Source organism: Dipteris shenzhenensis, chromosome 13, assembly GCF_047967505.1.
Source record: "Dipteris shenzhenensis isolate YYH24624 ecotype China chromosome 13, Dip_SZ_1.0, whole genome shotgun sequence".
Taxonomy (NCBI): domain Eukaryota; kingdom Viridiplantae; phylum Streptophyta; class Polypodiopsida; order Gleicheniales; family Dipteridaceae; genus Dipteris; species Dipteris shenzhenensis.
The window spans coordinates 33,762,552-33,784,618 of record NC_141608.1 but is presented as its reverse complement, the minus strand read 5'-3'; the positions used below and the strand labels follow the sequence as shown (position 1 = coordinate 33,784,618).

The window sequence follows — 22,067 nt, the reverse complement described above, 5'->3', positions numbered from 1 at the left end:
TGTTCTGAGTTTGCATTCTCATGCTTGAGCTAGAAATCCATGCATGTGGAAAGGATGTGTGGATGTGACTTTTCAAGTGATGTACTACCTTTCTTAAAGAATGCATGAACGCATGTGTGGTGCATGCACCAGTTACTTTGCTAAAGTACTAAAAAGTATACTTTACTTTGAGCAAAACATATGCTCTACTTACTATTTACTTAGCTAAAAATACTTTGCTAAAGTACTAAAAAGTATACTTTACTTTAGTAAAGCATATGCTCTACTTACTATTTACTTAGCTAAAAATAGTATGTGTAGTGCATGCGATATGCATGTGTGTACTAGTTACTTTGCTAAAAGTACTAAAAAGTATACTTTAAATTTAGAAAAACATATGCTCTACTTACTATTCACTTAGCTAAAAATAGTAAAAGTATACTTTATTTTTAGTTAAAAGTATGCTTTATATTTAACTCTAATGGGATTTAATTCCTAACCCATCTTTTAAATTTCACTTTGGTCCTTTGTGTAAAAGCAAAGGTGGCCAATGTAAGAGTAGATACATGGCTTGCATGAGATACTTAATGCATGCAAAAGGTTGCCACGAGCTCAAGGGAAGGTCCACATGTAGGCTCAGTGATTAGGAGACTCCTGAGGCTACCTTTTTAGGCCAAATTATGTAGGATTTCACCCATTTTTCTAGCAGCTCCTTGCTAATATCTTGGTAATTTCTAACACACTATTGTGGACAACTCCCTTCCTACCCTTGGCCTTGAGTCCACCTTTGCTTATCTCCAAACTAGAGTGCCTTAGCCATTGTTCTAGCTTGTGTGGAGAGGCAAAGCAAATTCATCATTGCCATCCTTATTGCAGCTTAGTTGATGGCCTAGTATTATTAAGCCTAGTGCTTTAGCCCCTCTTCAAGGGGTGCTTCATCTTATTGCTAGCACAAGTTGTTGTTATCAATATTTTCTTCCTGGGTCATTCCTAATCCTAGAGGAGTGCTCATTGGGATCGATCAACTCATAGATCATGAGTTGATAATAAAATCTTGTGCAAGTAATACTACTTTGACTTTGGATCACTCTTTAATAAAAAATGAAGATGAAATCATTTTATAGAGGAATTATGGAGCTTCTCATGTAATTCAAAAAGACATTGGCTGTCTTCAAGAGGAGCTAAGAGCTTTGTTAGTTCATGTGGCTCGTTCTAAATCAATAGTAGGTTGGGGAGTGATGATAAGTCTGAAAGGAGTTTAGTCATTAGTTAAAAAATGCAATTTCCTTAGATGATGTAAATTCAAAAAAATGGTCTACTCGATCTAAAGATGGATGAGTAGTATTAGCAGCTCACAAATAGTATAATACTGATAAATTGAGCTCAAATTCTAAACCCATGAGTGAGTAATTCTCTAATTCTATTATGAGGATACCACCATTTCTTGTGTACTCACTTCAGTTGTGACTCTAGAGTGGTTGGTCACTTAGGTCTCAAGTAACTCAAGAGATTCATGTGTTGTTGCATTGATTGGATAAGTAATTCATTAAATTCGATGGGTTTCATGGGTTAATAGCCTTGCATAGATATGCCTAATCTTGGAGTCACATGTCATAATTGAGATGGTTGATCCACTTTTTAGTATCTTGAAGATACAAAAAAAAAGGATTGAAAGTTAACCATGTGAATTGATACTCATGTGAACAATAAACATAGAGTGAGTCTCACGTCTAGTTGAACATTGAGAACATTTCTCTCATGATGGCATGTTGGCATTAAGATGTTGACAAAAGATAGGCAGATTCTAAGTCATGAGTGGCACAAAACTCACGTAAACACAAGCTCCACCCACAAAGAGACACATAAATATATGAGAAAGCCTCAAGCATTACAACACCATTGTTTTTTATAGACTTTGTGCTCTCCTTGATCAATAAAAGTAATCTCAAATAAGACATCACATGAGAGCTGAGCGACTTTTTAGAGCTTTGCATTGCATTTGGAATAGACTTTAAGTGAGATGTCACCACGCTATAAGACAAATGTCCATTCTCATACTTATTCATTAGAAATAAAAAAAATATGGGGATAGGGATGGAACATAAAAGTCAAAGATGGAAGAAAAGGAGAAGGAATGTGACCAAGGGAGGGAGACATTGATAGGTAATTGCAATGGTCTTGAGAGCAAGAAACTCAAGGGCATGAATGGGTGGACAAGCATCTTGTACCATAGTGGGCTACCATAGTGACAACATGTATGGGGCGGCGATGCAAATCAATGTTAAATGAAAAAGCAAGCATCCATCGTATCAAGCTATATATGAGTGAGATTAAGGGAGGACGAGGAGCTACTACAAGACAAGAGCGAGGAGTGGTGAAGTCTAAATAAATGTGAAGAGGATGGACTAGAGGGGCATGAGATTGCGAGGCATTAAGGGATGCCTTGATATGCCATTAAAATCTTAGCTATTACATTACTGTGTGTGTGTCTGCACATACATAGCTTAAGATAAAGATGGTCTCTTTATCTTTGGAGGAGGGACCCCAAACAATCCCAAATTACATAAAGTTCATTAGTATAATATATATAGAGGAGCTAAGTGCCATTCACAATTGGGTTACTGTTACCATTTCTTTGTCTTTGAAATTGCATCCCTTGAAGGATATTTTATTGTGGCTTCTTTTTTTTGCATCTCCATTTTGACTAGTATGGCCTTTATTGACACGTCGTTCCCTATAGAATCTAAAATTATAGATTTAACTTTATTTTCTAATGCACTTTCCTGATGCCTTGCCTTCACTATTGCGAACTTGTCTCCTAAGAAGTAGAGATAATAAGGTGTGCCATCTTCTCATATTTTAGACAAGCATCATGACTCATGAAAGGCATGTTCTAAGCTAAGATCGAGTGCAACTGAACCAAATTGAACTTATGGTCGCATAGACATACAGTGCGTAAAGCATATGGGTATCATACTCATAAATACGAATTAAGGAAAATCATATTGTGTGTGGATGGCTGTATCACATATATGTTGAGATTTTGAGAACCGCCCTGTGCCCCTATGTGAAAGACTATACGGAGTCTGTGTGTCTGTGAAGGGACTCCTTGAAAGAGATGCATCATCTATGATTGTTGTGAGAACCGGTTACAATTGTGCCTTTATTCCAAGGATTTCACAACAATTACACAAGGTGGGGAGAAAAATATATAAGAGGAAGTTCTTATTTGGGAAGGGCCTGATTTCACAACAATTATACAAGGTGGGGAATAAAATATCTTGTTTGGGAAGGGCCTAAATTTAGGGGAAGATTTCTTTCACGGTGGGGTGAGTGGGCATGAAGGTGTTGACAAAAGATCGGTACAACTCCAAGTCACGAGTGACAACAAAACTCGTGTAAATACAAGCTCCACCCACAAAGAGACACATAAATATATGACAATAAATTCTACGGCTTGGTTGTTGCAGCTTTGACAGAAGAGGCTTTTTTCTCCGTATGTATATGATCTTGCAGCCTTTTCCACTTCCAATCTCCCTCTCCCAAAGGGACCCTTTTCTTCTTACACAAGAACCCATTTCAGATTTGTAGCTTTAAATGCTTTAGAGGATAGCCCATAGCCTCCCCTCACCCCTCTCCCATCGCCCATCAATGCTACCACCTCTCTCCCTACCCCCCCGATCCATGGCGTAGCCCCCCTCCAACAATGTTGCCTCGAGGTATCCCCTTTCTGAATTTCTTGATTTGGGTTGCCCCCCTTTCTTGGTCCCTTGCCTGCCCCCCCCTCATCTTGTGCGCTCTCTTTTTTCCATTCCCAGTTTTGAGTTTGCTACCACTTTGCAAGAAAAAAGGATTTCTGGGCCAGAATTCAGAGTCCTCATCTTCCAGTGCGCTTCTCGCATTTCCCTGCCCCAATTTTTGTTCAATGAACGACTCCCTGAGCATCCGGTTTTGCTTGAAGTTACAGACGGTTATGAAGCTGCGTCATGCCTTCTTGTCTTCTTGATTGGCGGCAGCTCTCGCCTCCCAAGGACTGCATGGCTATTCCTGTCTCTTAAATTGCTGACGTAATTTCCAGTGGAGGTTCGCTGCTTGCGTGATTGAGAGAAACATTATCAAAAGAGTTCTGCCTTTTAAAAACGTGCAGCAGTTTTTTTTTCTGTCTATGTGGTGCGGTAATGTGGATTTGTAAGTATACCTTTAGTTGGCCCCACGTATGATTTTCCACAGAGAGAGAGAGAGAGAGAGAGAGAGAGAGAGGATGCCACCACCCCTAGAGAAGTGGCAGACTTCCTGTAGCCTGGTTTGGTTTTTGTGCAGACGTGCACACAGCCTTATGTGTATAACTTATAGCCACTGCTGGGCTCTCAGTCGTGCTGGTGGTGTCATGATGTTGTTTGATGGTTTGGAATCTTGTGGTTGAGTAGTGCTTGGTAAAGAAATTCATTGTCGTTTAGGTGAGAAATTTGGGCATGCTCGTGGGGGTAACTAGATTGCCTATATATATGCAGTTACAATGCAAATGCTGCAAGATGGGATTGGTTTGTAGTCTTTGTGTTGCACAGTGGGTGAATGCTGTCAACTTGCGAGTTAGGAGTTGCTTACCATTATCTAGCTACATTCCTTTGGTTGTCTGTATAGTACTCGTAGGACTCTAATTCATAAGTTTTATTATTGACTAAAGGGTTGCTTTATGGGGTTCTTTGCAAAAGGTATATTTGGCTCTCCTCCTTATGAGAGTCTGAATGCTGTAGTCTGCCATCAACAAGTTGTATAGCTTGCTGATGCTGCATTCATTAACCATCCTCAAGAAGTTTCAATACACATTCAACGATAAGGAAAGTGTTGAACTATAGTAAGTCTAAGTGCAAGTTGGGCAAGTAAGCTATAGTGCGATCTTATTCCTGTGAAGCAAGGTGCTTATACTGAGAAAAGCGAGTTTTAACTTTTAATGTGCATTGTTCCAATGACAAGTCTGCTTATGGGTCGAAGTTGTCATTTGTCTCTTTAGATGTGGCCATAGGCTTGATATTCACAGTGTTTGCGCCACCTGTCTGATTGGTCATCATTGCCTGTTCTCTTTTTCATTCCAATATGGCATTTTGTTTGTCTTGTAAAGGTTGATTAGTCATAATCAGCATTTGAATTCCTTTGTATGTCCATTTGTTATTACTAATTGTGAGTGTCGAAATCTATATTTACATAAACATTTGTATATAGTACGTATTGTTACATATGTATGTGTGTATAGACACGGGATCTTTATCGATGAATGCTAATGCTTGCATATACAACTTATACATGTGCACATCCATGGACATGCATATGCATACCCACGATCATGTGTACTTGGTATGCAATAGTGGCTTGTTATTGATAGTAATATTTTACAATTTTGACAACAATGGGAGAAAAGATGTTACCAGCAGACTAGATGAGTTATTGTTGGAGCTTAGATTTCGTTGGGATCAACAAAGAGGATGGATGAAGAAGCATAGTGGTCTTGAAAGCAAGGTGTACATAGTTCTAATGTGACAAAACTCTTTCAGGTTCAAGGAAGGGGAGCAACATTTCTGGAATTAGAACAGGACCAAGAACAAAGCACATTCTACAAGCATCAACTTCAAATGGTAGACATATCCATGCAGGTCAAGATGGTCTTCCAAGTGAGTGCTTGTTGGCTTTCAAGCAAAAAGGCTTTAACCGATATATACGATAATGTGTTTCTTTGCTCTTCTTTACATTAGAATTGTAAATTATGGAAATAAATGTGGACTTAATGAAAACAGTTGTTTCACCTTGCTTTTTAGCATAGCATCTTACACTTATTTGAGATTGTATAGTATTGTCCTACTACATAATTACGGAGACCCTGACAAATAAACGGCTTATCTTACATCATGTTGCAACAATCAACATTATAGTCTGAAATGAGAATGCAAATACAAATAATACACATCACCTTTTCAATGTGGGTTCTAGTGGAGTCATAGAGCAACTTAACATCTTTAAGTGATATCTGTCAATGCAGCCTTTTTGCTTTGGTAATCATATTTGTTGTGTTATTAGTTGTCTTGCCAGAATGCTGTAACTTGTATTTTGGACGTCCTATGAAGTTGGCTCGTTTTTGAATTGCTTATGTTATGCTTTCCTTTGTAATCCATTTGATACTTCAATACAATCACATGGCCTTCATGTTTAGAGACTTACCATGAGTCTATTGTATGGAGGTGAATCGATGCTTCACCCTCTGGACAACCACTAAGGTCTAGATCCTCAACATGTGAGGCCCCATATGAGGAGAAGCCGGAGAGCAATAGGATAGGTGAAGGACTCAGCCATAGATGGCTGAAGCCTGGACTTGGCAGGTGGCCATCCAATGCTTGGATTTCCGAGGCATTGGTGGGTCTTGCAAAGGCCCTAGACACGATGCATCATTACTTGGTGCTGAATTTGCATCCACAAGACAGTTGTCTGCGATGCCATCACGGCTGCCACGTCAACACAGCTGACTGCCACATAATCAGCTGACTGTCATGCCAGTAGTGGACACCTGTGCTGCCACCTGGTCTGCAGATTTGCATGCCATGTCATCAGCCTATCTGTCAGGGTGCCAACTGGTTAATGATGATATGGTAGTCTGTTGTTGAGTGGGGTGTTGGTGTGGAGGTCAGCCTTGTCAAGAACCAGACTTACGAGAATGCAAATGGGTACGATGCATGCAGAATTTTGACGCTCACTGGGCCCTCCAATGGGGGAAGAGCGCCCTTGTGAGAGTACTTTGATCTCTATGTGAGGTGAAAGAGAGAGATTGCGGATGCATGCAAGGTGGTGAAAGAATGCTACGTATGATCACAATGAAGGGGGATACCCCTCCATTAATGTCACTTGAGATCACTCAAGGTCCAGCTTCCCATCTAGACCTACCCTTAGCCTATGACTCATGCATCTACCATTCAATGCACTGTTACTGCACCCTTCCCTTTCCTTTTACCCTAGGGTGCACATCTTTATTAATAAAATGAATGTCACATGTCCAAATTTGCTGCCGTTTGAAGCAGTGGCTCCAGCTTGAGGGGTCCTATCTATTTAGATGATCCACCACCATAACAATATCGGTCGGTGTCCATCATAAATAAAAACACATGTCACACCATTAAATTATCATGTAATAGTGTACTAATGTCTATTAATTACAAAATAATCAGTTCTCTTGTCATGACACTCCCTCTTGCTTGGATGAGCAGAAATGGATGAGCAGAAGTCCTCTTCTGGATATCTCTTGTCTCTTTCTTTTGCATATACTTTCTCTTTGACTTCTGCGTTTGCGTCACCTATTTATAATCTGCAAGTATTCTTCTGTTGATAGTACACAATTTCTTCTGAATCAGAACTTCAATCTCATCGATGCTGAATTTCCAAAAATGTAGAAGTATCACTACAATATCTCTTCAATATCTCTCGTTGTGCTCACATGAAAGATATTCTTCATTCACCGCCAGTTAATTGGTAGTCTCAATTCTTATGATCGGAATCCCTCTTTTGAATACCGTGCTGCTGAAATCTCTTTTTAATAACCTGCTCAATAACACGTAACATATCCTCAACAAATTGGTCAGTAACAAAAGGATCCTTTCGTCCAAAGGTGCTATTGAGTAGGTGATGATTTTCAAATGGATAACTGCTCGGTTGAATTAGTCTTTTCTTCTATAGATCATCAATCTATTTTTCTAACTCTTCCATTTCTATTCTATCATCCTTATGAGAAACTCCTTCTCTATCCATTCTCTACAAGAAATACAATTATTCTCCTTATATTCACACATTCATGCACCTTGAAAAGGTCATGAGGTTGAAGAGCTGTTGGTTGAATGGACAGCATTCACTCGTGGCTCGATAGTCATGGTAGATTTGTGGGCTGAGGAGGGAGAAGCTTCACTCTCCTACTTGGATGCTTTAGCTTTTACCTTGACCGGATTTGTCTTGGCAATTTTAGCTGAGAGAATACGACATTTATGCCATGCCTTGGCTTATGTTTCTTACATCCAAAACATTTGCCTCCCTTGATCAGCCTCTTCTTTTCTTCATCAGTCGTGGAAGGAAATGGTACCCATCCGGGACGTGATTGGCTGTTTACATTCTGTACAATAGCCTTTCCCTTGAGGATTCAACTTGCTTTCTGCTATTTCGGCCAGTTTAGTGAGGTTTCTAAGAGTGGTTGGGTTGTACATTTCAACCTCATACCTCACATTCGGGCTTCCGGCTGCTAAATATTTCTTTCGTCTACCTTGCTCACTCTTTTTAGGTAACTCTAAGAGGGTTTCCATAACCTGGCTGTAAATTCAGCATTACTCTCATTGTCAAATTACCTAAACCTTTCCCAATAGAAGGTCAGGTCCTCTTCATGCCTCGATGGCATGAAAGTGGCTTTCAGCTGCTCCACATACTTAGCCCAATCAAGGATAGGCTCTCTTCCCATTTGTAACAAAGACCACCACATTAAAGCATCCTTGTGTAGGTGCAATGTTGCAAGAGCAAGCTTCTCTTGATCTATCTTGTCTTGATGGGCAAAGTACAACTCAAAATGGAGAATCTAAGTAAGGATTTTATGAGCCTCCCTTGCTCCATCATATTTAGGAAATTTAATTCTCTCGCGGTTGGAATTTGACTCTTTTCGAAGGAGTACTTAAGTCTTCATCCCCAAAATTAGAACTCTCTCAGTTCCTAGTTTTGTCATTATGGACTGCTGATTCATATTGCTAAGCCAAGAAACCAGCTTATCAAACGGGAGACTTCTCTCTTCTCCTTGCATTTGGATTATAATCCATGTGCGTGGGATTTTGAGCTAAAAGGTGTAAACTCATACGGGCCATGCCTAAAAATTGCCTTTCCATTGTTTGCTTCTGTGAGTCTGCTGCTAGTTGCAGCCCTGACCTACACATGCAATCTTCTAGTGGCTGTCCTCGGCAGCCCATTTTCGACCTGCTAAGGTGCTCCGCATTGATGCAGACCTTGTAGATTTTTGACAAGTGGCATGTTGCCATTTTGGAATGACTTGTAAACATGGATTCACGTTTGAATTTGTAACACACAGCTCTACGCTGAACTATGTACTCAGAATTCTCTCTTCATGAATAAAAACCTTCGGGGGGGTCCAGCCCGATGATTGTCCTGGGCCCTAGTGTGCTTGTAGAGAGAGAGAGAGAGGGAGAGAGAGCAAAGAATTACATAGTTTCTGCAGTAATTTGCTACGAGATTTTTCAAGGGAAGATTGCAGACCCCCCCACATGAGGAGGACAAGGGGCCAGGAGACTAAGGAGGGGTAAGGGTTACCTGGGTTAGGTATTGCACACCTGTTTGTAGTGGATTGGAGGACTATCTATATCTGGAAATGGAGCAGGAACAGCCGTGATCAGGTCTGCGTGGCACAGGGTTGGATAAATAGCAGTAGTACTGCATTGCCAGAGGCCTGGCCATAGGCGCCTCCATCAGCAACTAATCGCAGATCAAGCTGGAGCAAATTTGAGCAGATCTTGCCGGTTCACCTGGTAGCCGTATAATAGCCCCAACTCCTCCACACCCAGCAACACTGAAGTCTTTTTCCAGCATGAGGAGTGTGTGGAGACTTGTTTTCCGTGAGAACTTAGCATTGCAATCATCCTTGATTGTTGTTTTTTGCCCAGCACCTCTGCTGGATGTGTTCCAGCTCTTTTGTGAGCCGGTCTTTTCACATCCGTAGATGAACAAATTCTGTTTTCTCGTCTCTGCTGTACATTCTCTAAGTGAGGTTTTTAGTTTTGTGTACACCTCTGAGTGTTTGGAAAGAGTTCCCGAAGTCTAGCTGCATGAGACGTTCATAATTGGCAGATGTTGTGTCTGATTGGTCCCCCTTCTTTGCTTGGTCCATCTTTTTCTTTTTGAAATCTTTGGCAAATGTCCAAGTATATCCCCATAGAAGCACTTCTTTTAGTCCTTCTCCTCTTGTGCTTGCCATCAGAAGCATTCCTCTCTTCATTCTTGGCATCTTTGTGGTTTCCATTTTGCCACCTTTGCTCTTGGCTAACATAGCTGAAAGCAGAAATGAAAGGAAAGGAGTCTAACGAGAAATATATATATTGATTGCATGAGTATTGATGATTTTGAATTTCTATTTAGCAACATAAAACATGTTAGGGGCAAATCTGGTCATGCGTTACTAGTTGTCGTACAACTTCATTTGAGCTTCTTCCTGAAAAAAACAATGGATCTAGCTCCTTGAAGGTGCTTTCTACCCTGTGCTTGTAGGGGGGAGGGAGGATTGATCTCCATATGTGTCCTTGTGTGCTTCCTTGCAAGTTTTCGTTTTTTTGGCTTTCTTGTCTGCGTTCTTCTTTGCATAATGTTGCTTTCTCAGGTTTTGGGCCAACGTTTGGGGGGAACCTAAGAAGTCGAGTCTTGCACTGGCAGGGGCTGGGAAGGATGATGCTGGGCGGGCTCCTGCTCAAGGTACTCTTGTACTCCTACGGCATGCCCAGGAATCTTCAAGGTCATTAGGTAGCTCAGGATCCGATGACGTGTCTCTATCATCCACTGTGAAACCATGGTACCAAGGTATGAAGAAAACCAAATGTGATCCAAGGTGTATGGGATTACTATGTAGAAGTGTGTGAGCTGTCTCTAGAGTGGACATCTGAACCACCCCCCACATCCATAAATCACAAGGCTTGCCTATACCCATTCTTGGACCTGTTGTCTAGTGGGAGGAAGGCCCACCAGATGTTCAATGATATCATTGAGTCACGGGGCGGCATCTGAATGCTCATGGAAGGCTGCTGGCAGGCCCAAAGTGGTGGGCAGAAAGGCCCTTGTGTAGGGCTGCAGATAGAGCTTGAAGTGAGCAGTTCAGATGGAGATCTGGTCGGCAGACTGAAGGGAACAGCCTGGGCAAATGCATTGTATGGACTGCCAGTCGCATAGCTATGGCAGAAGGTGGGGTCCATACAGGACCAGTTACAAACGGGTGTCAGGTGAGTAGTTGTATGCCATGTGGAATGGTCTGCAGTTCCAAGAACAGTTGACTGGTACTGCATGGTAGTGCGGGTAGGTCGGGCTGGTACAGGGCCTGAGAAGATTACAGATGGGCTGTGGCAGGTCCCAGCAAGAGGTTCCTGGACTAGGGCCTTAAATAGGCCCATGTACAGGTTGGCTGATCAGAGGAAGGTGGGTCGGCCCAAAGGTTGACAGACTGTTCGGCCAGTCTGTAGCAGGTCGGCCAGGGCACAGGGTCATTCAGCCTTATAAAAGGGCCAGATTGGGGGCCTTGCTTATTCATTGAGGAGCCTCACAATTGGCTGTAGATTGGAGCAGCAGGGAGGCCAGGGATCAGGGTCCTTTGTAAGACATTGGCTGTAGATAGGAGCAGCAAGGAGGTTTAGGATGGCACATATATGGTAGCTGCATTGCAGAGCAGCAAGGAGGTTTGCGGAGGGGTATCCAAGCAGTCCACTGCAGCTCCATACGCAGTCTGACAGACGTTTTGAAGGTGTGAGGAGGAGGTAGAAGACGGTTCTGAGGTGCCAGGGGTCCACATCTAGGCAGTACCCTATTTGCTAGATTGTAGCACACTGAGCACATGTTTTGTATTGAGTTTTGTTTATCATTGGAGCAATTTACATTACGTGTTTTACTGCTCTACACTACTGTGCATTGTTCATGATCTGTGTGTCTGTATCTATCTCTATCTACGTCTGTGTGGACAAAGGAAAGGAGCGAGATTTGGTTTTAGCACTGTGTTTCCTGGGTTACATATCTACATTATTTGGCTGCCAGAGTGTTGGCTACATCTAGGAACCTCTGTCTGTGTCTTTAAACATATTGAAAATACTTCCATTCAATCTGTAAACATCCCCTCCCCCCCCCCCCCCCCCCCCCCCCCGCTACCCCCTCTCTTCACCACCTGGGAGCCTTTGAACCATGAGGGGATCTGATCCAGTCTTGTACAGTATACTGTGGCCAGCTAGCACCTTATGCCATTCAGATTGACTTTGTCTCCTTTGCCATACTATGGCTTGGATTTTGAACTTGGTCACCTGAGCAGGATACTTTCTCAGATGTTGGAGGGGATTTGGACTGACATTATTTTTACGCTTTACAGTCAGTGTTTTGCTTGAGGAAGTACCACCCAAAGGGTCTCCAGAGGCCCATCCATGACATGCCATGCTCTGCTTAATTCCTTACTGGTGCTGCTGTTGCAGTCTCTTCAATGACGTGGGCCACACTTTTTTTACAAACATTTCTGATACTTTGAAAGAGTAAAAGAAACCTTCTTTCTTGTTTGTTTGTCAGACCATGTCATGGCACATTCTTATCCATTGCTTATACTAGTAAATTTTAGGGGATTGTATTGTCTACTTTTGTTTTGTGAGTAATATTGTCCTGCATGCAGGGGATAGTTTTATTTTGTTTATTACAGCTCAATGTTGAAAATTGATGTTTTAGTACTTGTTTTATAAAGTGCTTGACAGAATATGTTTCTTTCACTTTATAGGATTCTCAATGGAGGCCAAAAATTTGGAGGTGGGTGTAAAAGATGTGGACTTTCTATCAACGAATACCAATGGATATGGCTCAACTCTGCCTGGAAAATCCTCTCAGATGGCCCCAGGTCTCTCAGCTTCTATGGACAGTGGAAGTATGGATTCTCCATCCCTTGGCAGTGATTCAGCTATGATCAACCCCGGAACAAACAGTGCTGATGCCAGGACACAGAACGTGGAAAGTCTTGGGGATGATCTTGAGTCTCCTGACTATCCAGGGTCAGTAGGGTTCTAACTTGTTTTAAGTGGACTGAAATGTAGCATTGGCTTTTTCCAAATAGTGTAGAAATAACTCAGTAGAAAGATTTATTGCTCAGTGGAAGAAAAAAGAAAAGAGGGCCACGGTCTGGTGGTGGAGAAAAGGGTGGAAGAGGACTTCGCCACTTTAGCATGAAAGGTTAGTGTGGTCCTTTTTTGTGTGTTTAGAAAGTTGGCAATTTTCTGTAATACCGCAATGGGTAAATTCACTTCTGTATGCTGAGGGCAAGTTACGCGTTTTGTTATGTGTGTTCAACTGTACCTTTGAAATCTTTGTTCAAAGCATCTCTATTTCATTGCAGTTTGTGAGAAGGTTGAAACAAAAGGACGGACAACTTACAACGAGGCAAGTGCTCTATGATCTCTGTTTTTATGTTTCTTGTGCATAAATGCCCCATCCCTCCAGATCTCATGAGATGAGATTAATCGTATCATACGTTTAGATCTACTCCAGCGCTATACATCACAGACTTCGAGTGAGAACCATGGCCAGTCTCATTCTCCTCCCTCTTCATCGTTCTCCTCCTTCTTCGATGATTATATTTTCTGTACCATCGTTTTTGGCATGGGTATTTCATGTTTTAAGAAAACAAGGGTTAGATATACTTAATTGCATGTGACGTTAGGGACCTTGTTGAATGAACTCTTTGTAAACTGAAGTCTGTCAACATCAACTCCTTGAATCCATTCTTAAAATGTGTGAAAACATTTATAGCATAGTCTTCACATTCTGCTAAAACTGTGACTTCAATCAAATTGTGCTGATGCTTAGGACTAAATGCCTGACTCTTTTTACTTATTGGTTTTGCCACGCCACTTTACGAGTTGTGAATGTCAGGGGATATGGTATTCTCATCAAGTGAGCTATAGGCTTTTCCCCTGCAGAAGGCTGTGCAAGGTTAGGTGTTCTGTTCCTTCCCACAATTCTGTGGCAAGCTCAGCTGGGCTGGCTCACAGATTGAACAGTCTATTCAGATTTTGTGCTGGATGGCACTGATTTGGACTGCCAAAGTTTAGATGGTTGTCAAAAAGCTTGCTTTACCCTTTAAGGTGGATGTATTTGGGATCATCTGATAGTTTTTGTAGTTGCTGAAAGTTTTTCCCTAAAAAGGATGCATCTTGAGAGGTAAACTGCAGAAAAATGCAGAAAGCAAAGAGTAACTGGTTTAAACAAAGAGGGACGGAGGGCTCTAATATCAATCGAAACATAGTGGACTCGCTGCTGTGTCATAGGCTTGGTATGTTAAGGCATGAGGCCGAGACAATTTTGAAGAGTACCAAGATTCTTGGAATGTTCCATTTTCAGCAACACCTTCCTGATCGACACATTCAAAATCTTCCTGCTCAGCTTGTGGCTTCTATTGTGTCCACTAAGGGGCTGGTTGGCCTATTAGTGCATTAAGAGATCAAATGAATATGCTAGTCTTACGTTATTTCTGTGTTGTGAGCACTGATGTACAGAACCCCAACTAGCATCGGGAAGGGGTTCATGCTTCTGTGGACTGAAAGTTTGAGGGCCGAGGCCTGTTTTAAGTCTGTTGTGTCTTGAATGTCGCAGGTGGCAGATGAGTTGGTTGCAGAGTTTACGAGTGGTGAAAACTTGCTGGTTTCACCTGATCAGGTACTGATGTTTGCTCAAGTTCGTGTGGATTGCACGTTTTACTTTTATCACTGCCATTTTTATTAGCATGTTGTACTGAATGTGGAAGGGTGGTTTTCAGCAACAATATGATGAGAAGAATATCAGGCGAAGAGTTTACGATGCTTTGAATGTGCTAATGGCCATGGATATAATTTCAAAGGAGAAAAAGGAGATTCAATGGAAGGGCCTTCCAAACACTGAAGTAGACGACATTGAGCCATTGAAGGTTAGAGCTTCCTACTTCCATTGTGTTCTTAATGATCTCGCTTTCCCGCTGAGATTGTTTTGCTAAACATTGTCTCATGTGGATAGACGGAACACATGCAAGTGAGAGGAAGGATTGAGAAAAAGGCCGCATATCTCAAAGATTTAGAAGAGCAGGTATACTGTAGGTGATGGCTAAATGACATATCAGAATTTTAAGCTCTGTTAAGTATTATTGACATATTCAATAAATCTTTTGCTATCTTCACACCCCTGGGGATTGAATGCTGAGACAGCATACATTCTGTGTTTGAGGTGCTCTGCATGTTGTCTTTTCAAAGCACGGTATTTAAAATTGGACTGCAGCATGCTTGCTGGTTTTCAATGGATGGGCTTTTCAAAGTAGCATTCAAAAGATAAAATTTTGGACTTAAGTTCAAAGTTGACATAGTTTGTCTTGTCTTCTGTCAACATGCATGTTGGGACTTGTGCTATCAAGTGAAAGTTTGAGAGATTTGTTTATTCGTGTGTTAGTTCTCATGATCAGTTGGGTTGGCACCTCTGTCTTTGATTGGTGGATTGTAGGTTTTTGTGCAGTCAATTTTATCTCTATGTTTGAAAGGTGACATTTTTGAACTTGGTGGCTGAGTTTGAAGATTGTAGGAATTCAGAATCTTATTGAACGGAATGAAAGCCAATTTCAAGGCACAGGCATTGTACCTCCAAACGGAGTAGCGCTTCCATTCATCCTGGTGCAGGTTTGTCCTCCTCTTATTTTGTTATCTGAGAAGTCCTTTAGTAAGCTTTTGGCATTGTTTCAGTCAGGAAAATCTCGTTAAGGATGGGAAATAGGCACATTGTGAACTTTTTCAAGAAGCAGGGTCCAAGTAGATTACTGTCAAGCTCTCAACTATAGTACAGATCTACTGGACCACTCCTCCTGAAACAGGATGATACCTAATTGGGGGAAACTTAGAAAGAGAGATCTATAGTCTGCAAGGAATTTCAGAATAGACAACAATAGTTTCTCAGTTTTCTTTAGGAAATGGCAAGCAATGCTGTGGCAGCTCCACTCTTGGTCAGTGAACACAGTTTCCTAGTTGACGTGCTGCATTGATTCTTACATGTAATTAGATGCTTTTATAGTATCACCTTAACTTATGAGGCACCGAAGTACGTCTTCAGTTGGTTCCAACGTGATTCTCCACATACACATCTTTGTCTCTTTTCAGGGCCCGCAAGTGTCTTCACCTAATCACATTTACACTAAAACCTCCAAAATGAGATGCTTGACATACTCTCCCACGAAAAGCACTCAGACAAAAAAACAATAGTTGTTTCAAGTGGAGGAGCCTAATTTTGCCGAGAAGCTTCCTAGGTGCAGGGGCATCTTTTTTGTTCTCACACAGCATGCATGAAGTGGATTTGTTCATTCCCTTAATGCTTTGCTTGAATCTTGCTCAAAGTAGATAGATAGTCACTCAAAGTGCACATGTTGTTTATGGGGAAAATCAAGCATTTACCTGGTTTTCGTGCATTAAGAATGAAGTGGTTGGATGAAAACATTCGAAGTTTAGATTGACTTTTTAGATCAGTTTTAGTGAAAGATACGATTAATTGTTGAAGGGACTGAGCGCATATCAACTATGTTCTGCCTTGGTGGTTTGATTTTATTTACATAACTGTTTCAACTATTGGCAATGTCTCAAAGTCTTGTGAAATAATTATTTTGATGAAGCCTTGAAAAGAAATAAAATAATAGGTTGTTATGAGGTACTTTTTTGTGAGCCACCCTGTTTGGTTCTTATTTGGCTTTGATTATTTGGTCATCTTTCTAGAATCTTTTGTGCAGACTCGTCCGCATGCCACTGTCGAGGTTGAAATATCGGAGGATATGCAATTGGTTCATTTTGACTTCAACAGGTATTTCCTCTTGGCATGGTAGAAATTTCAAGTGGCATGTCTCTTGTAGTAATGCTCAGACTATTTGGCATCCACCATTAAAGTGTTCTGAAGGGGTTATTTGTTTATTTAACTAGAAAATAACCTTAAGAACATCCTTATTATTGAAGGGGATAGGTAGTAAATGCATATAAAGATGTGGAAAGGAGCCATGACCTCATAGAGGTCTCTATGCCTGATCTTTTGGACGAACAACAGTCACATTGGTTAGCGTTCTTTATCCACCTTGTGCTCTATAATGTGGGGTATGTCTTCTTGTGTTGAAGTAGCTTCGGTGCAGTCCTACACTCTCAAAAGTCAAGGCCGTGACTGTACGTGTCAGTTTTAGAGAAGATTACTTTTTCTTTCAAAGTCATGTGGAGGATGTGCATCTTAAACGGCAATCTGAACAGGGTGGTATACTTAATCAAGTTGGAGTTCACCATTCATGCCTTGACCTCATGATTTCATGCCAATTTTTTGGTCACCAAGAACATACTCATCAGAGTGGTTTGTCGTGGGAATCCAGCTGGTAGTAGCAGAGACTTCGCTGCATCGAAGCTGGTAGTTGCAGAGACTGCACTGCATCAAGGGTAACCGGAGCTCTACTCAAATTTTAGGCCAAGAATGCTAGTGGAGCTTCATGAATTCCTTCCCTAAATTTATGTATGAGGTCACAGTCTCCACTAAAACAGAGGCCTTGAGACAGGCAGACCTCATTATAGGTACTCAGAAGTTTAAAACCAGCACTAGATGTAGTTAGGCTAGCTTAAGGACTGGAATGGGTTCCAAATAATGCATAATCAATGTTACAACTGTACCCTTTTTGCTAGGGAAACTGGAGTTATGGACTGGACTTGAAACGGGACATGCAAGGGGCTGCTGGACAGGTAGGAGGGGCTCCTCATCGAGTGAGAGCATGAGCAAGTCAAAAGCTTGTGTTATACAGTGTAGGACAGCAGCCCCCTTATAGTTTGTAGGCTGGGCTGTCCGAAAACAGCATTAGTGTATATCAGATTAGGCAAGACACATGCTATTTATGTCGTAATTGTATATAAGATAATGATTCAATTGGCACACGGAAGCCTAGGCTTTGATCCCTTAATAACTAGTAATTAAACCTATTCTGTCTATTGAACACAACCCAAATAAATTGCTAAATATAGAAGCCTAATTATCTAACATTTCTTACATCCACTGATTTATCTCTAAAACATTTAGTATTCCCGTAGAATGTACTGGAGCACCATATCACACAAGATAGCTTGGTCACTGGTTTCAACATTGTGACCTGCCTAACAGGGGTTTTGGTGTTAAGGTGCTTCAATAATAAGGTGCTCCCTGGGTAGAAGGCCTCAATGACCATCACTGAGATGTACAGGGATGACCTAGCATAATCTGACCTGGATGGCCCCAATGCCTTTGGCCAGCACTGAGATATACAGGGATGACATTGCATAATCTGACTGAGCAGGATAACTTCACAATGGGGTTATCAATGGCAACTCTCTCTGGCTTAATTACATGTAGCCTTATCGCTTTTGACAGCCAAGATGTGTGCACGCACGTGTGTCCACTCTCTCTCTCTCTCTCACACACACACACACACACGCGCGCGCGCACGCACACTCTTTTTTTGGGGTGATATCCATATTTGTTAGCGTCTCTGAGCTAGATTTCCTACTGCTTCCTTTGGCAAGCTCTTTTGGATATTGGGCATTTATCCACTAAGGCCTGAATTTCATCTTTCTTCACTTGGGTCTGGACTCTCTGGAAGGACAGAAATCATAGTGTGGGACAGCTTCTACTCACAAATAAAGACAGTAATAAAAAACTTCCACTGGGCCTGAGGAAGGTCTCCACACACACACACACACACACACACATATATAGAGAGAGAGATCTATATAGATAGATAGATAGATACATGGATCGATCGATCTATCGGTTTATCGATCTAGATAGATAGACAGATAGATCTACATAGATCTCTCTCTCTCTCTCTCTCTCTCTCTCTCTCGATCTCTCGATCTATCTATTACAAATGCTTGTCTCATCTGTCGGTGCCGACACAATACTTACTCCACACCATTTTGCCAAATGTGACCTACTGGAAACAAATCTCTCTAATCCCTCTCAAGCACGGTTGGACAACACCAAGAGCTCTCAGGCGGTCTAGACACTCTAGCTGATCTTCTCAAGGGTATTTTAGCTTTCTGTCCCCCCTGCATATCAGCCACATTTGGCTCATCATTTCCACCAATAGATGCTCCATCATTTGCCCTTGATTGTGTACTTGCGCCAGTATTACATAGATAGATCGAGAGAGAGAGAGAGAGAGAGAGAGAGAGAGAGAGAGAGACGCGCGCGCGCGCACACACACACACACACACACACACACATATATATATAGATATATAGATATATATATATATATATATATATATATATAGAGATATATAGATATATCTATATATCTATATAGATACAGATACAGATACAGATACAGATACAGATAGAGATAGAGATAGAGATAGAGATAGAGATAGAGATAGAGATAGAGATATATATATATAGATAGATAGAGATAGAGAGAGAGAGAGAGGGTGAGAGAGAACTGGGGGGGCGCGGGGCAAGAGCAGAAGAGCAGGTAAGGCAGGGAGCTTTGACAATCCTTATCCTAGTTTTAACAATCTTTAGCTTTTGTTGTGCAGCACTCCTTTCGAATTGCATGATGACGCTTATGTTTTGAAGGCAATGAAATTTTGTGACAATTCCAATTCAGTTGGAACAGACACGGCTGGACATGGGTCACAGTTAGAATGCCTAAACGCTATTTTGGAGGAGGAAAACACGGCAGCCTTATATCAACGCAATATACATTATACATCCCCTCGTGCGAACTCCACAGCTCAATATCAACTAGGATGCTTTCCTGGGAAGAGCTCAAGCTCCCTGCCACTTCCTGGAATACTGAAGGCTCGTGTGAAGCATGAGAATTATACATAGCAGTAGGTAAGGCTTCTAAGCCTCATCATCATTTGTATCCCTAGGCCCATTGTTTTCCTTTCAGAGAGACATTTTCCTTCAAAAATTTCCTTGACATCGTATTCCAATCATCTTTCGTATTTGTTGCTGTAAGGGTGTAAGCCCTGCAAAGGGCATATATATTAAACTGAAAGGCATGTACAGTAATTTATGTATTTATGTTTTGGGTCATCTATACACGTGTAAGTTTTGGAAAAAAATGTTATTCATTTGGGTACATTCTATAAAAACTTATTTGATTCCAATCATTAAGCAATTTGTTTGTCAATTTTTTGATCAAAGGCCAGTTTTTCATCTAAGCCATTACCTGAAGGCACTGATGTGACTATAAGGCCAAATCACCATGTTTCAAATCCCTTGCACGACACATATTTGCAGCGGTGGTGGGCAGTGTTGACCTCTTGGTCAAAACAAAAAATCCTTGAAAAAGCTGGTAGTAATATGAAGCACGTCTGCAGTTGTGGTTCTTTCCAGATGTACGGAATAATAAAGATAAAAGTATTCCATGTCAGTATATTCAGCCAATTTTTTACCTCTGTAATTGTGCTCTTGTAATCATTAAAAAATTCCAGGATGAGTTGCTAGGTCTCCCCAATGATACTGCTTATTTGTGGTCAGATAGCCTACCAGGTGTGATTTCTGAGAATTTTATGGACACCAAGGATTTAAAAGCATCTCAATGAACTTGAGATGCTCTGCAATTAATGTAAAATTTGCATTGTGATGAACGTATTTATATGCCGTCTGTTGTCGCCCTCGCTCGATTGCCGATATATTAAAAGTCAAATTGTGCGCTATATTGAAATGGATCTTGCAAGAAGTTTATGATATCTTGATGATAGTGATGTTGTGACTTGATTTATGGGATATCTGGTCATGTTGACCACAATTCCAGGTACAAACTTGTGAAAGATAATGAAATACTGTCAGATATATGGGTGATAACAGTATACTCTTTGTTAGCACTGCATTTTAGCAGAGGCGTGATACCTTGTGAACATAAATCTTGCTCCAATCTTGTGTGTTACCAGCTTGGGAAAGTTTCAAGTTTTTTGGTGAGTCCTTCACAAGCTTTAGCCAATACAAGTCACTCATTCAAGATGCATCTTACATTTAAAATAATTGTCCTTAGATGTTTTGGTATATGACGGTATGATCACAAACTTTGATAAGCCGGCAAGGGTAGTTTTTAAACGCTAGCTGACACATATTTCTATCTTGTCTTTTTCTTGGAGTTAAGATAGATTGCTTCTTAGTTCTTGAGTCAGTAATGGTGCTTTAATATTAAAAGATCAAAGATGTGGTAAATATAATCAGCCATTGGAGTCATGCCTTGAGGGTCTTGGTGTTAACAAGTCACATTACAAGTGCATGTCCATGCATAGCAATTCAAGCAAATGTTCCAAACTTTGTTAATTTTTAGAGACACCCAATATAACACATCTTTGCAAATGTGAAAATTTTACATAATTTAGCGCTCTTGCAAAATGGTTTTGTTTTCCTTGCTGTATTAATTCCATTACAAACATACACATGATCGATTCCTCCTTTTTGAAGTTGACTTGCAAAGGTAAGTAATTACATTGCTTGTCTAATAATTTTATGTTGGTTGTTCTTGGTAAGACATTCTTACAACGCTTTCATTTCAAAGAAAATCAAAACATTAAAATTTGTCACCTTTATCAATTGAGACCTCTCACATTTAAGTGACCTAACAATGTTACAATTTGTTTGAGGGTTTGGTGTTCAATTTGTTCCTACTTTGTTGAGGTAGCTAGTTTGAGCATATGGATGTAAGGGTAGATCAAATATCCTTAATCCTTAAAGTTTTCCTCCGTCTAGCAGCCTTTATTGACGAAAGTCAAGATTTGACTTTAATAACATGGTTTGTAACAATACCATCTTCATTATGTGTAAGAAATTTGCATTAGTTTCTTCACTATCTTCCTTAGTATAAGTGAGTAAAACCATTGCATACGATGTTTCTTCAATTGTGTTTCAAAGTTCCCATGCATCTTATGAGTGGTGGTTCATCTTTCTCCGAAAGGAAATGTGTTTTTTTTTTTCAAAGTAAAGAACTTCTATTAATGCTTGTAAATAAACGATCGTATAAGTTGGCAAATACCATAAAGGTGCCAATCGTGAAAATCAATGAAAAATAAATGCGGTCAATTAGAAAGACACTCTTGTTGCTAGAGATCCTAGCCCATTGCTTAGGGATTCTTTGTAACAGGGGCTAACAACTAGGGTGGTGGACTATACAACCATTTGATCCCTTTTGGGGTGATGTTGTAGAAAACACACGTAGTCCAAGCCTTGTAGACACGTTCTCGCCATGCGACAGTAGCTCGAGAACCTGGAGAGCTTCGATCCCAAATGGCACGAAGATGATGTCTTGCCAGATGGCTACCAAGGTGGCC

At 40.9% G+C, this 22,067-nt stretch overlaps 1 protein-coding gene across 2 annotated transcripts; it reads left to right on the top strand.

Annotated features, from left to right (window-relative positions):
* The first annotated feature begins 3,409 nt into the window (after positions 1–3,409).
* Positions 3,410–20,264, top strand: DPB (Transcription factor DP). Of its 2 annotated transcripts, XM_087383605.1 has the most exons (12): positions 3,410–3,698; positions 5,529–5,645; positions 10,426–10,569; positions 12,506–12,773; positions 12,872–12,951; positions 13,115–13,158; positions 14,371–14,433; positions 14,534–14,680; positions 14,767–14,835; positions 15,315–15,416; positions 16,511–16,581; positions 19,314–20,264. In XM_087383605.1, the coding sequence occupies exons 1-12, from the start codon at positions 3,686–3,688 to the stop codon at positions 19,606–19,608; spliced, it is 1,413 nt and encodes a 470-aa protein (XP_087239731.1). In that variant the 5' UTR covers positions 3,410–3,685; the 3' UTR covers positions 19,609–20,264. The 2 variants fall into 2 exon arrangements, with proteins under 2 accessions (XP_087239731.1, XP_087239732.1); XM_087383606.1 differs by lacking the exon at positions 10,426–10,569 and having other exon boundaries at positions 3,414–3,698.
* The last annotated feature ends 1,803 nt before the right edge of the window (positions 20,265–22,067 follow it).